Source organism: Miscanthus floridulus, chromosome 1, assembly GCF_019320115.1.
Source record: "Miscanthus floridulus cultivar M001 chromosome 1, ASM1932011v1, whole genome shotgun sequence".
In the NCBI taxonomy this organism is placed as follows: domain Eukaryota; kingdom Viridiplantae; phylum Streptophyta; class Magnoliopsida; order Poales; family Poaceae; genus Miscanthus; species Miscanthus floridulus.
This window is the reverse complement of record NC_089580.1, coordinates 164,254,953-164,270,114: the sequence shown is the minus strand read 5'-3', so window position 1 is coordinate 164,270,114 and position 15,162 is coordinate 164,254,953. Positions and strand designations below refer to the sequence as shown.

General features: G+C 44.1%; 1 protein-coding gene across 2 annotated transcripts; it reads right to left on the bottom strand.

Moving 5' to 3' along the window:
- Nucleotides 1-4,625: 4,625 nt before the first annotated feature.
- On the bottom strand, nucleotides 4,626-10,664 carry LOC136546324 (kinesin-like protein KIN-14F). 2 transcript variants are annotated; one of them, XM_066538303.1, is made up of 19 exons: nucleotides 10,378-10,661; nucleotides 10,103-10,269; nucleotides 9,859-10,005; nucleotides 9,487-9,711; nucleotides 9,320-9,391; nucleotides 9,119-9,187; nucleotides 8,895-8,990; nucleotides 8,627-8,737; nucleotides 8,465-8,546; nucleotides 8,273-8,368; nucleotides 7,792-7,965; nucleotides 7,606-7,712; nucleotides 7,318-7,496; nucleotides 7,057-7,218; nucleotides 6,711-6,964; nucleotides 6,452-6,615; nucleotides 6,177-6,365; nucleotides 5,546-6,042; nucleotides 4,626-5,029 (listed from the first exon to the last, which is right to left on the bottom strand). In XM_066538303.1, exons 1-19 carry the CDS (start codon nucleotides 10,496-10,498, stop codon nucleotides 4,894-4,896), a joined length of 3,048 nt encoding a protein of 1,015 aa, XP_066394400.1. In that variant the 5' UTR covers nucleotides 10,499-10,661; the 3' UTR covers nucleotides 4,626-4,893. The 2 variants fall into 2 exon arrangements, 1 of the variants encoding a protein (XP_066394400.1); XR_010781334.1 differs by lacking the exon at nucleotides 4,626-5,029 and having other exon boundaries at nucleotides 5,671-5,808; nucleotides 5,884-6,042; nucleotides 6,177-6,252; nucleotides 10,378-10,664.
- Between the last annotated feature and the right edge of the window lie 4,498 nt (nucleotides 10,665-15,162).

Genomic DNA, 15,162 nt, shown 5'->3' with positions numbered 1-15,162 from the left:
TCCGGGTTCCAGTCCCGCACGTCGGCGAGGGCCGATGGCTCATTCTTTGTCCCACGTGGTGGCGATGCCGCTGGCGGGATGAGGGCCCAGGTAAGACCCCATTCATTCATTCATGTTAGGGTTAGGGTTTCTTTGACCGATTTGAAATCGGTTTGATTTAATTTCTTTCTTTTGCCCGATTCAAAATCGAGTGTCTCTGTTCTTCTTTTTATTTTCTTTTTCCCGATCCGCATCAGATCGGTCAGTTTCATTTCATTTCTTACCCCGATCTGGTTTCTTCTCTAACCTAGCTCCGGTACCATTGTTGAACATTTCGTAGGACTCAATCGAGTCAAGTTCATCAGATCGGGTACACAATAATAGGAATACATGTACACAATGAAGTAGGGGTACATGTTCTTGAATCCTAGTAGTTAAAAATCCTAATACACGATCTACAAAGAGGCAGAGAGAAGGGGAGTGAGAGGTTGCAGACCATCGAAGGCCGTAGTGGTCGAAGCAATCGGAGTGGTGGAAGCGTTGGCCGGGATCTCGTTCGTGGATGCCATCTGCGCGCCGGCAGCGACATTCGGTGGAGAGGAGCGGTGCAGTGAAGTGGTGGCGCAGTGGAGACGGTGGTGGCTTCCCATCACTGGCTGCGCCCCTCTCGGATCGGGATGGAGAATATCGGTGGGGAGTCGCGGCTCAGGTGAACCTCGTATCGAGAGCCTGCCGGCCCCCACTTTTATTTATAGCGTAGTGTGACGGGGGCCCACCAACCATGTAGGATTGGGCACCCCCGATCAGGGTGTGAGAACAAGGCCCAAAAGGTCGTTGGGCCTAACTGGTGGGGGATCAAACCTAACAAGCACACCTTTGTACGAGCAGCGTACCTGAGCAGGTCCATGCCCTGGACGCGCCGCCGGCCGCGGTGCTCGACGTGTGCGCCTCGAACAGGAACCAGCGGCTGTGTGGTTGCCGTCGATGGCCTCGGACAGCAACTGCCGCGATGAGGCCGTCGAGGTCTGCGGCGAGCTGGACGCTAACGATGAAGCCGTGGACGATGAAGCTGACGAACGACGAGGAGCTCCCGCGCCGCGCGCACGCAGATGCCGATTGCTAGATTCCATAACAGAGGCGATCGGCGCGGCGATGCTGGAGCGGCTGCACGTGTGTCAGCTGGGTCGGAACCGCGCGTTGGTCGGGAAGCCGACGCCACGCACGAGGCCATCGAGCTGGAGCTCGACGCGCCGCCGTCCTCGCCCTCGCCCGTGGTTGGCATCAGGAGGGTGACGGAGCTGGCCATGGAGCTGTGTGCGGACGGGCGTCGCCATGGTGGCGCAGCGGCAGCGGCGCGTGTCCGCGGCCGCCGACACGTGCGCCGTACGCGGGCTGGCGGACGTGGGCGGCCGTGCCGCATCCACCGACAGCAGGTTGATTTACGGCAACACCTTCTGCTCCCTTGCTCTGTTGCTTGCTTTTTTTGGTGTGGCCAGCTTCATCTCTTCTGCTTCTTTGGTCCACAGTCACGATGGTTCACCGGAGCATGGCAGGTAGCTTGATTGATGAATCACGGCAACGCGACACAGGGTGAGGGAGAGCAGGGCACGACGAGCCCTGCTTGAAGCAGGGCAGGGCCTACTACAAGTGGGAGCGTGCGGCGCTCACCTGAGGGTGTTCGACTAAATGCACGCCGTGTGGGTGGGCGGGAGAAGGTGGAAAGGAGAGGACGGGGGTAGGAGGTACATTTCACACGCCCTGTTAACTCGGATCCGCACTGGCATGAGAAGCTAGCGTGCCACGCGAGCAAATATGATATTTTCGTATGACTTTTCTCTCTTTGCTGGCGAAAATGTATTGGCATCTGTTAAGGTGCCATCTGAAAAAGTGTCAATCGCTATAATGGTAAAAAGTTAAATCTCCCGAGGATTTTAATCAGTCGATCACAGAGTTAGAAGGTGCAGGATCTTATCGAGATTTTAGCGTAAAACAGGGTGGTTCGTGCAAAATCTCCGGCCAGTGTGGTCACTGGTCAGCACCAGTCAGCACCCAGCAGGCACCAGCAGCACCGCCGCAGGGCTGCGTGTGCTGCTTGATAACCGGTGGTCAACGGTGGTTTACATCTTCTTTTTTTTGCGAGAATAGTTTACAGCTCTCGGGATTAAGAAACCGTAGCCTGTTCGCTTGCTCGTAAATGATCGTAAATTTTCAGCTGGAAACAGTGTTTTTCTCTCACACCAAACCATCCAGCAGTAAATAATCTACGATCGTTTACGGCCTCCCGAACAGGCTGCGTGTCTACACTGGATTTTGTTGCTGTCGTCTCGTGGTCACCGTGTCGGTATCTATACATGTCTTGGTGTCAGGTTACTAGAGACTCATGTGCCATTCCAGCAAGGCAGCAAGTCAGCATGTCCACATGCAATGCAACAAAATAGAATCGTAAAAGTATAGGCAAAGTATTCACAATATCTAGCAATGTAAAACCATTTTTGTGTAGGAAAGAAAAAATATTTAAAAAAGGTATTAGGTTATTCATCCTCCAACTTGCATGGTAGTTCGATTATTTCCATCTTAAATTATAAAACAGGATAACATACGCCCTTTGAGTCTTTAACTGTTGAAGCTAGACAAATTTAGTCTTCTTTTCTTTTAAAAAAAATAAAATCCGACCTCCTAAAACTTAGTTAATTTATTTTAAATTTAAAAAATATAAAACTTGTACTAATTTTCTTCTAAAAATGTTATATATTCAAGAGTACCCTATTTAGAACTATTTAGATTTTGTTTGTTTTAAATAAATAGTGAACATGACTACTACCAATATATGTGGAACCTTCACAATTAAAGGAGTTACCCAAGAGGTCATCCGTCTCTGACTGTTCACATTCTCTTCGCTAGGAAAAGCGAAGCAATGGTGGTACTCCATCCGTGAAGCTGTGAACACTTGGAAAAAGTGTTCCAACACGTTTCTTATCAAGTTCTTTTCAATGGGTAAGACTAATACTCTTTGCAATAAAATCTCTAGTTTTCAACAACTTGTAGATGAGTTAATTCCCGAGGCATATCTTAGTGTGTCCACACCATGGGATGGAAGACTGGCTCTTGATCTATAACTTCTATCATGGGCTAACCCATATGGCTCGTGATCATTTGACGCTGCTACCAGAGGAGCGTTCTTCTCACTAAATGAGAATGAAGCCAAAGCGTTGATAGAGAAGATGGTCTCAACCAATGGTGGAGTGATGAGCGACTCCAACCCCGTAAGCAAGGTATGCATATTATTAAAGAAGCTGACAAGCTTGCAGCCAAGATGGACCTTCTCATGAAGAGAATAGAAGATTGTGAGAAGATGAGCGCTCAAGAAGCCGTACAAGCCATGGATGCTCGCGTTACTTATGAAGCCTATGGTGAGACTGGACATTCGCATGACTTGCAAGTTTAGGGACCGGGATGATACAAGAGAGCACGTTTGAGGATCTAGATGAAACGATTTGCGAGTTTAGGGACCGGGATGACAGATCCAAACAAGTTTGAGGACATAAATAGACGATTCGCGAGTTCAGGATACAGCCGAATAAGTTTAAGGTCTACTTGTGACTACTTGTGGACTTTACTCTATTTTAAAATTGTCTTGCCGATGAGCATATAATAACTATCCAGAACATATGCAGAGAAATCTAAAATCACCACATGGAGGGGACGAGAAGTCAAAGATTGGACCATCTATTTCGTCATTTCAAGTAGCGATTTTAATAATCGAAAATTAAACGAGTGACATTTGGATATTTTTGTTTCATTTGGCAAGAGAGCTATATTTTCGCTAAATTTTGATTCAGACAACTATTTTGGCAAAAGGAAAATACTTCTTTTAAAAAAAACCCAGTACCATCCACGAGTAGCTAGGACAATCCGGCCCATCCATGTTAACGACCAGGCCATGGTTATTGGTTAGTAATACTACTTCTTAATGGACCAACAGTTCATCTGCTCATGTTTAGTTGGCCCGGCTAGATTTGAGAGCATTCGTCTCAACGATTTGGCTTCTCTCTGTGATTTTTTTCCAAGAACGTCCGGTGTGCGCGCGTTTAGCTTCTGTTTTCCAAGCAGACGTTATATGCAAGCCCAGTTACCGAGTTACGTATTCATCACTATGACACTGTCCGAAATTATGCAAGTTCAGCAGCAAATATAGTTCCTGACAAATTTCCACTCATAAATGCATGAGACTACGTGCAAGTTTACAGTGAAGCTCGAAAACAACCGCCAGAGTCCGGAGGTGAGTATCCCCCAGCAGGTGAACAGAAAATTAGCAGGCACCAGAAGTCTACGGCAATGCCATATTTCAGGTCACTCTGCATTACGGTCAGTAACGCAAAAAAAAAAAAAAAAAGAATGCAAATGAGGTTGTTGGCTGTTGTCAGTAGCTGAAAACAAACCTATGTCACCAAATGCTGTTATCATAACTTCATTCGTTCATGGTAGGGTGGACCATGGGAATCGCATGTTGATTGAAAAGAATTGCAGCAAAAGCAAAAGCCACTCCATAGGATGTAGCAAGAATTGAGGCACATTACAAAAGAGCCTTGATCAAAAGATAAAATTAAAGCCTTCGAGTATAGAAATTATTAGGCACCAGCTTTTGATCAATCATTTCCTTTCTTTTCATTATATATTTATATTATGAACAAGATACAAAGAATTAGCAAGAACTCAACATAGCCTGATAGGCCAATAAGAAAAAAAAAAGGTTAATGGCCTCACACACCAGTTGTTGAGATCACAACTCACCACACTGACACAATCAATTGGGTTTATTGTCACTCATTGCTGTACTCGAGAACAACCTCACAATCTCTCGTGACAAACACCGAGAAAAAAAAGGCAAAAACTGCACGCGATCATTGTAAGTCCCTACTTTGCACCTGCTTGTCTTCCATTTGATGAAAGCCTTCTGCTATCGCTTCTGCTTAAAGGCTGCCTAACAGATCTGTTCGAACCGTTTGCAACTTTTCTTGACGCTGATGGTATTTGAGAATGAATTGGTGTCCTGATGTACATAGAACAAATAATTAGTCTTCAAGTCAAAGAAGCGGTTAATATTTTGCAACAGTCTAGCTTAGCCTGTTACTTGATGTTTCACTTCTCTGAAACATCTCAAAATTAAGGGATCGTATAAGAACAGAAGTCTTTTAGGCAAATAAAACGCACATAGTAGTGTATGTTTCCATACTAATAGAGTTTCAGCCATACAGTAAACATGTGATTAGTTAACCTCCGCAAATAACATTGTTAGTAGTTGAAATTGCTGTGAACCACATGTATGAATGGAATGTTTCACTGCTTTTAATTCAAATTCTTTTATAACGCAATTCAAATTAAGCAAAAGCGAAGCTGTATATTCCAATATCCAAACTTAAGATATTGTGCTAATGTGCTGCCCATGCAAAATTTGGAAATCATAATTCAGAGTGCACTGTATTCGTTATCCCTGGTGCCAAAAGAAAAAGGTAATTCACAAATTTATTTGCTGCTACATAGATGTTTTAATGTCAAAGACAGTTACCTGACATCTGAACCATCTCTAAGCTTTATTTGTGGTTTCTTAACCTTTGAACCGCTGTCACTAATTGAGTCATTCATGCTTTGGACATTGAGCTGCCATAGAGCATCTGATTCTGAGGAATCACTTGTTGCCATGTCAATATCATCAGAATCATCAGTATTTGTAGAGTAGAATCGAGGCCTTTGTTGTTCATACTCATGGTCATCCTTTTGTCTTGTGTTATTCCTCTGGTACTGCTTCTCCCTCATACCTGAATGATATCTCTGGTAAAAGAAGTCAGGTAAAGCTGCATTGTCACCCTCCCAATCACAGACTGAATTATTGTTGTTCACTACAACCTTATCTATCCAGTCCCCACCAATTGCTTCTCTTTCATCTCCCATCTGAAAATTTACCCTCAAATTGCTATCTGGCCATGAAGGAGAATCATTTGCTGTTAATAAATCCTGGAGATCAAAGCTTGGTTTCTTTTGCCTCAGTGTAGGATTGGCTCTAGCCTGAAAAGGAAACAACTCATGGTTCATGATCATACAAAAATGTTGAAACAATTTGGATTGTGGAGGTTACATTTTTTTTAGATAATGTAAGGGTTACATGTAAGACACAATGGAGAACTTTAGATCATTGTTACCTCTATGTTTCCAACATCCTCCATTGGTTGTCTGAAGTTAGTTTGGCTAGACAGTAGATCACAGCTACCTTGTCGCCTATTTGAAAAAACAGGCGAAGGAGTCTTTATGTTAAATGCCTCAGAGTCACGACTCATGATTTGCTCCGATCCTAAATCTTTTGCAGCTAATGCTGATTTCAGTCGAGCAATCTAAGCATGAACAGAGAACATAAATATCTTGAATAGAGAAAGGGAAGTAAGAAATATGATAGCATAACATAACAGCAGAAATAAACCTGCTCTTTAAGCTCTCTAACTTCTCCAGATTCTCTATTTAGTCGAGCAGCACCAAGTTCAACAGTTGACACACGCTCGGCAAACTTCAAGGTGCTGATGGTTTCTCCTACAGCATCACTTTCTGGGCTTATATGAACAAACATCAAGGTTTTGGCCTGACCTCCTGTTGATAATCAATGTAGACCAATTAAAAAGGAGTTACAGCTATACTCAGCACCAGCATTAGTGTACAATGAAATTGTAAGAGAGTTATCTTACCAAGTGAATCTTGGAGAAGTTGTGTTAATTTACTATTCCTGTAAGGTACATGTGAATTCTTTTGGGCAAGCGAAGCAATTACATCCCCTAAGGCTGACAATGATTTGTTTATATGCTGTGCTTCTTTTAACCTTTCTCCGGTGACCTCTGATTTATCAACCCGTTCACTGCCAGCAAGATCAACTAAATGCATGCACCCGCGAAGGATGGTCCCTGATGTCAGATCCCTTCCCTGAACATGAACAGTTAAACAACTGCAGGATTACAAGAAAAATGTGTTACTTTATACTGTTATATGTTGAAATAACTTACGTGATTCGATTACGCATAAATGTTGCAAAGTTACCTGTGGGAACGACTACTCCTGTCATTTAGTGCAGTGGCACCGACAGCACGATTCTTTTGCCCAACATTCATCAATTCCATGACATCCATTGTTGATGCCACACGAACAAGACTTGCATCCGGCACATTTAGCCCATTTTGAGAGTTATTCCGAATCTCTAATGTACGTATTCGTTAAGGAAAATTAATTTCCTGCGGCAGCATGATATAACATAACGAAACTGAGACAATTAGACAGAAAACATAATTGCTTCAAGGATATTTTTTGTTGAGACCGTCACTGACAAGGAGATCCCTAACTTGTTCATTGTAAATCTCAATCATTTGCACAGCAATATCATAAATGAAGGTTCCTTTTCTTTGTTCAGCAAGCTTAAATAGATCACCAAGTGCCCGATAGTTGACACCTTGGGTTTGCTCAGTCATGTTCTTGGGCCCACTCTACATAAAACCATTATTAGAAATAAAAATTGATATAAACAGAGAAAATCAGTGGTACTCATAATTTCTGACACGCTTACTAGGCAAATATTTTATGTGCATTACTCACCATCGTGTATGTCTTCCCTGATCCGGTTTGGCCATATGCGAAGATACAGACATTGTATCCATCAAGAACCGAGCGAATGAGAGGTTGAGTATCTAAGAACACCTCATCTGCACACCGTACAACTATATGAATCTCCTTCCAATACATAATTGAAAAGGAAGAGCTAGTAGTGACAGGGTACAATACCTTGTGTCGCTGATGGGCCAAAAACCTTATTGAAGCTAAAAGTTTTCCGGCCTTCCTTTCCAGACTTGGAAGGAGTGACAATGGTTATGTTGCCCTCGTCGATGGAACCCACAGTGGACGGACTTGCTTGTCCAGGCAAAAAGGGACGTACCCTACAATATACCCTGATACTTCCTATATAGATAAGAAACATAAAAAATTTAAGACTGCATTTTCTTCTTCTTCTTCTTCTTCTTCTTCTTCTTCTTCTTTTTTAAAAAAAACACCAAACCTTTGCCTATACAGGTTAGAATAAAAGGGCGTACCCAGTGCAGAGAGCTCCCGCTCTGTGCGGGGTCTGGGGAAGGGTGTTAGTGGCAAGCCTTACCCTCGCCTGTGCAATGCGAGGAGACCGCGACTCGAACCCGGGACCTTCCGGTCACAGGCGGTAAGACTCTACCGCTTGCACTCCATGCATAAATGTTCAATGTAACAAACGCACCTTTAAGATCCTGCACCTGGTTGTATAGCTTTCTATTTTCTTCAAGAACTTTGTGATAACCAGAAGCAGCATGAGCCAAGCTAAACAGGTGCCTTCCTGAAACAAAATTTGCAAATGTGTACTTTTATTACTATTATCTGTATTAAAGTAGTTCATAAATCACCAAAACTTCTGAAGCACATTAAATATTACCAAGAAGGTTGAGGTCCTCAGAGTACTTCATTTGCATATACTCCATACCAGCCCTTGTAGTTATCAGATCACTCTTAAGTTCCTAGAGACGACAAGACTCATAAACGTTTAAGTAACCATTATTGAGATGTTAAGGAACAAAGTGAAAAACAGAGAAGTTACCTCAACATTCTTTGACTGTTGTTGTAGAATTGAATGTTGCTTCAGTGCCACTTCTCTTGATGCTTCTTTTTTTGTTTGTTTATGGTTACAGTAAATATCTGTTGTATCCATCTATATATAGAAAAATATCAAATAAATGTTTTGGATGTAAGCAAAAAATAGCAGTGTATTTATCCTAACTTTATTTGTGACAGCAACAGGAGTCACTTCATGCGTAAAAGAAGAAACGCAATTCGAGCATACTAAATAAAAGTGATCTGAAATTTGCCTTTCTCCCACTAGTATTAGGAGTGGTCTCAGCCAGAACCTTTGATTTCGAAAAGGATTTCGTGTTATCAATACCATTTTTTAGAGCCGCTTTGACCTGTTCCAATGTTTTGAAACTTTGATTATTATATCACCAATTGCAATCTCAGCATACTGTCATATGTCAGTATGCGTATGGAATAAAAAAACAACAGATAAGAAATGGACAAAAGATACCAAACATACCAATTCATTTTGGCTGTTTAGACGATTTTCAAATTCTTCGACAAGTTTGCTCAGCATGGACTCCAAGAGCTGCATACAAACAACAGAGTAAGAACATCATGGAACTGGTAATCCCATAGAAGGAAAAACAATAGAAGTGATTAGATAAGTCTGTTGAACTGGTAAGTAGCTTACAAAAAATAGCGAAGCAAATTAGTATACCTGTGGAACTTCATCTGGCCTTTTGTCGGACAAAACTGCACTGACCAACATTTTAAGGGGGCGTGATGTTGACTGATTGGAACACATATAAAGGGATCAACAAATCAACCAGATTGCAAATAGAAAGAGAAATCAATGCAACTAGGAAGTTAGAGCGTGGAGCTAACCATGTCGCTGGAATCAACATGAGCGTCGCCATTGAACCCAGCTTCCTCATAGGGCACTTCACCTTCATTGATCGATTGGCTCCTCCGGAACGGCTCAGAGTTCTTCCTCCCGAAGGACTTAAGATTCCCCCCGTACTTCCACGGCCCGGTGCCACCGCATTGCTTCCAATCACCGTACGACTTCAGTGCGAGGACGCAGTTCACCACCCTGGCGCTCTTCCCTCCCTGCGCCCAGAAAAGCAAAAAGACACATCAAGGTCACACAGGCTACACGAGAGAGTGTGTGTAGAAAGCAAGGGTGTGGTGACAAGTTGCTGCAGCTGCAAGCAAAGCCAAGTGGTGGTGCCCCATCCCACTTGTTTCGACACGAACCTGCTCCAAATCGGAGGCCTCGAAGCACGGCAGGCCGATCTCCTGCGCCGCCACCAGGAAGTTGCGCACGTTCTCGAAGTACTGGAACGCCGACAGCGCCGCGCCGTCGGCCTGCAGCACGGAGTCCGCCGCCGTGTTCACGACCACCTGCACGCACGAGTGTGGCACAACGGGCACCGTCACGACACAGTGGAGACGGCGGCGGGAACGAACGGGACAAATAACGAACACAAGGAGCGCTTGCCTTCGGGACGGCGCCCGGGTGGACCCGGTTAAGCGCGCCGCAGAGGATCTGGCCGTTGCGGAGGCCGAGGCGAAACTCCTCCTCGGACGGCTCCTCCGGAAGATCGCGCGCGGCAACCGCCCCCACCGTGCGGCGCAGCCACCCCGCCGCCTCGTTCCTCCTCGCCGCTGCACCCACCAATTGACCCGAGGCAAACAAAATTCAGAAAACCCCGCACGGGCGAGCTCGGCAAAAACCGAAACGAACACAAGCGAGGTGGGGCGTGCGAACCGCACCGGCTTCCTCGGCCCTGCGGGACGCGAGGTCGCGGTCGCTGAGGCGACACCCGTGCTGCCGCAGCACGTCTTCCACCACGGCGGCCGCCGAGAGCGAGAGGATCGCCGCCGCCTCCGCCATTCCCTCCACCCCCGAGGCGCGTGCCCGCTGCGCTGCTGCGGCCGGTTCGGTTCGGTTTGAAATGGGCGGCGGAGTTTAAGCTGTTGCGCAGTCCATTAATGGGAGCTGCTGGGTTCTGCCTCGGCGTGGTGGCTTTGTGGGACGGGGGTGGTTATAATGGAGGTGGGTGCTTTGTGGCCTCTTGGCTCTCCCTGCCTCCTTTTCTTTCGGCTGCTCCGAGTTTAAAAATTGTGGTTAGTGAAGTGGAAATATTGCTCCCCTTTCCCTCCTTTCCTTTCTTTGTTTTTTGCACTCGGCTGTTTTGTGTTCGAGTAATAAAAAGTGCACTGTGATCATGACTACGGAGCTCTGCCTCTGACCCCAGGTTCGGGGGCTGATTAGCTACTGTAATCACGCCAGTATTCAGTATTCACAGCTGCTGATGACCAGGCGAGTAAATTTGCCCGCGAATAGTTTAGGTCAGGTTTGAATGCAAGATATTTTTTTGGATGTTTAATAAATAGTATGCTTCTGTGAAATATTTTGGTTTCAGAGTGCCATGAAATACAACAAACTTTATGGCTTTGAAAACAATAGTATTGTTAAACGGTAGTTTTTTTGAGTTTTATAAGCCATACGCCTTTCGGCGACGAAGACGGAACCAAAATACCTAAGGCCAAAACCTAAGTAACCAAGAGTAGTTCTTTTTAGAGTTAAATACACCAGAGATCTATTAACTTGTGAGGATGTTTCAGTTAGGTCCATCAACTTTTAAAGTGGCTTTTTGGGTCCATAAACTTTAATGTTGTATCACTTAAATCCATATCCCTCCACATAGGTTTCTCGTGCTGACGTGGCCTGCTGACTTGTCCATCAAAAGCAACTGTTGACCGTTCGTTTCGTCAAACACGCTGTGGCCGCGCAAGCAGGTGCCGCTGCCATCGTTGCGGGCGCGCGAACAAGCCGCGGTCGTCGCCGTCCCCCGTCGCCGTCCCCGGCGCCGCCGCCCCTGCTGCTCCCGTCGCTCTTCATCAGGGCGTCGCCCACGTCACTCCTCGCTCCTCAAGCCGCCGGCCAGCCATGACGACACCACCGCCACCAGCAGCAACAACGAAGCAGCAGCAGCATGGCCTCGCCGCTGTTGCGGGCGAGGTGCGCGCCCAGCGCTGCATCGCGCTTCCGTGCCGCCCGGGGACGCGGACGCCGCCTGCTTCGGTTAAACAGTAGTTTTTTTAGTTTTATAAGCCATACGCCTTTCCGCGACGAAGACGGAACCAAAATACCTAAGGCCAAAACCTAAGTAACCAAGAGTAGTTCTTTTTAACCCTAATTCGGTTTTCTGGTGTACCTAACTGAACTAAATCCAATTAATACAAAACCGAAGTTTACAAATGAGGCACAATATAACTTTCAGCCTAGTCCAAAATAACTAAAACCTAACTATGCAAATCGCTCTCCAATTCATTTTAACCACACCTTGATAGCTTGGCATGTGTGGGCGGGCTTCGGTGCTTGAGTCCCACACGACTATCTGCAACAATAGAGGAGGGTGGGGAGGCCAACATCTTGAAGGCAGGAGGCCCGTATAGCTTCCGTGCTTCAACATGTTGATGTGTGCTTGATCTGTGTGATGTGTGTTAACTTGTGCTTGATCCAATTGTGACTTGTGTTGATTTTTTATGTATTCATGATAACTTAGGTTAGTTCTGTCATAACCCAAGACTAAGGCCTGGTTAAGTTCCCAAAAATTTTCACCCCAAACTATCACATCGAATCTTGCGGCACATGCATGGAGTATTAAATATAGACGAAAAAAAATTAATTGCACAGTTTGGTTGGAAATCGCGAGATGAATGTTTTAAAGACTAATTAGTCCATGATTAGCCATAAGTGCTACAGTACTAACATGCGCTAATGATGGATTAATTAGGCTTAATAAATTCGTCTCGCAGTTTCCAGGCGAGCTATGTAATTAGTTTTTTTTATTAGTATCCGAAAACCCCTTCCAACATCCCCGAAATATCCGATGTGACATCCAAAAATTTTCATTTCGCGAACTAAACACAGTCTAAACAATTTACCAAAATCGAATCCTTAGCCTTCATAAATTTTAGTGATGGGTCAGTTATCATTTTTAGGTAAACAGATTTTGAAAATGACCAAGGTACCATACTGATTGGTTTGGTGTAACCGAATGTCCACCCCTACTTGTGAAAAGAAATCTATCATTAAGTGTTAATTTGGTTTGGCTCTAGATCCAGGTTATGCTAGAAATCTGGCTCTAGCTTCTTCGATGTAGCATCTTCTCCAGGGGAGGTGAAGCTCTTTTGAAATTTGTTGGGTAAAATAGCTCCTCGGTGCAATGTGAGTAATTTTTTGGACACTAAATGCTTAAGAAGGGATGAGAAGCCACTTTGTTTTTGGCGCTCCGTGTCTAGTAGGGCCTTGTTTACATCACCTCCAAATTCTAAGTTTTTCACTCTCTCTCCATCACATCAATTTTTGGACGCATGTATGGAGCATTAAATGTAGATAAAAAAATAACTAATTGCACAGTTTTGTTGTAAATCACGAGACGAATCTTTTGAGCCTAGTTAGTCTATGATCGGACAAAGTTTGTCAAATACAAACGAAACGTGCTACAGTGTCCAGATTACAAAAATTTGCAATCTAAACCAGGCCTAGAAAATGGTTGGCTCCTAGGTGTTCCATGGCCGGAGCACTTTTACTTTTGGCCATTTGGGTATGGTTTCATCAAAAGCTGGTGAAGGTTAGGCTTTTCAAAGGCTGGAGATTCGAGTAAACATGTTCTGCAGAGCAAGATTCTCTCAGTTCGTTCTAATTCACCTTGTTTTTCCCATAAGTTAAGTTTTTATAATTTTAAATTTTCAGAAAAAAAATATTAACATCTATAGTTTCATCAATATATAAATGTACATTATTAACAAGTTCTAGCTTGTCAAACATTTTTAACTTATCTAATCAATATATAAAAGTTAGATTGATAATATATGATTGACGTTACTATATTCGGAATGAAAATACTTTCGTAATATATATAACTTCACAGGGAGGATCTTTAAAGAAATTTGTTGATGAAGATGTCAATTGTGTGTCGTGTCGCACTCTTAAGTTACTTGCATTTGCAATCAGAGTATGAATTCTATCTTGATGTTGCAATTTTCTAGTTTTATAAATATATTAGAATAAAGATTAGTAAAAATGATATTATATAGTGACCTTGTTATTAATGCGACGATGCCCAAGCAGCATTTTATGTTTCCAGATGAGAAGTCGACGGATAGTTTAGTTCGTTAAATCTATTATATATAGTGGTAACTGTTCGCACGGGTTTAAATCACCAACTTAGCGGGTATGATTTTTTTAAAAATATTATTTATTCCAGAAAGGAGCCGTTCTATATAGTGACTTCGCCAACTGGGAGCATCTACGAAAGTCGTGAGCAGATTTCATCGGAGGGAACCAACGAGTCAAGTTATGCTTAGTTTGTGGTTGACACAGAACTTGATCTACTTGAGAACTGAGCGGTAGCTCAGATGGCAAGGATCGCTGGTGTGCGTCTTGCCCGTCCACGTTCGAAGCCTAGCTTCGATGCTGGTGTCTCATCGGGAACAGTAGTTCCCTGTTCAGTTGCCTCTCGCGTAGACGTGCCACAATGGTCAAGTGACGTGCCCGTCACACTCGGAGTCTGGTGCTCTTCGAGAATCTCTTAGCTGCGTTCGTTGTCTAGGTATAGTTGTAGGTTTGTTCGTATACCGTGTGTGTGAGGTGTATGTGGTGGTGTGTGTCTGTATCCGAACAGATTCTACAGCTGTACTTAAGATGAGAGGCAAAAAAAAAAAGAACTTGATCTACTTTTTATTTCAATATATTCCCTGGTTGACATAGCTAGGTCGATCGATTTTTACCTTGTTCGTTTGTTGGTTTCAGCCAGCCCAAATCAGTCAGTCAACAGTGTTTTCCTCTCACAATAAACTAGCACCAGCCAGCCCAAAAACCAACCAGTGAACAGACCGTTTATATATAAAGAAACATCAGCTATCTACCAATTCGTTACGTTACGGAGAAACTAAGGTAACCACACACAGCGCATCCTTTTGCCAAATGTTCACTTCCCCTCTGAGCTCCCATGCATTCCTGTGTTTGCCACCATGGACAACGGATAAAGAAAGGACACCATAGAGAACCAAAATTTGGAAGTTTTGAGATCAGGCTACGTCACGGAGAAAGGAAAATAGAGTTGAAGTGTTCCACCCAGCCGTGCCTACGTGCTCATGCATCGTGTTTTTGACCTGGTCTTATAATTTTCAGCATGTTCGTTTGGCTATGTCTCGTCGTAAACGATCGTAAATTTTCAGTTGAAACAGTATTTTTTTTCTCACACAAACTAACCAGCAGTACTTCTTCATAAACCAGCAACGATACAAACCAGCCAGCCGAACAGGCTGTTTGTTCCATCGGGCCCCGGGGTACGGTATGCCTACTTTGGATAAAACGAAAGGACACACAATTTCAGAGACCAATGCGTGTTGTCGGCAGATGCGAATGCCATTTGTTACCGAGCATCTCACCCTGGCGTGATGTCAAAGTTCTCTTTAGCAGGGGATCCTTTTCTCATTCGATCTACAAAACGTCGGAGCTATAGCCGTAACTACCAAACAGAC

Bases quoted from the DNA above. Each gene is read 5' to 3' on its own strand.
- LOC136546324 (XM_066538303.1), bottom strand. From the start codon at position 10,498: ATGGCGGAGGCGGCGGCGATCCTCTCGCTCTCGGCGGCCGCCGTGGTG. The intron at 10,006-10,102 runs GCAAGCGCTCCT...TCGTGCGTGCAG, and splicing joins ACCCGGGCGCCGTCCCGAAG to GTGGTCGTGAACACGGCGGC. The intron at 6,616-6,710 runs GTAAGATAACTC...GATTATCAACAG, and splicing joins ACTTCTCCAAGATTCACTTG to GAGGTCAGGCCAAAACCTTG.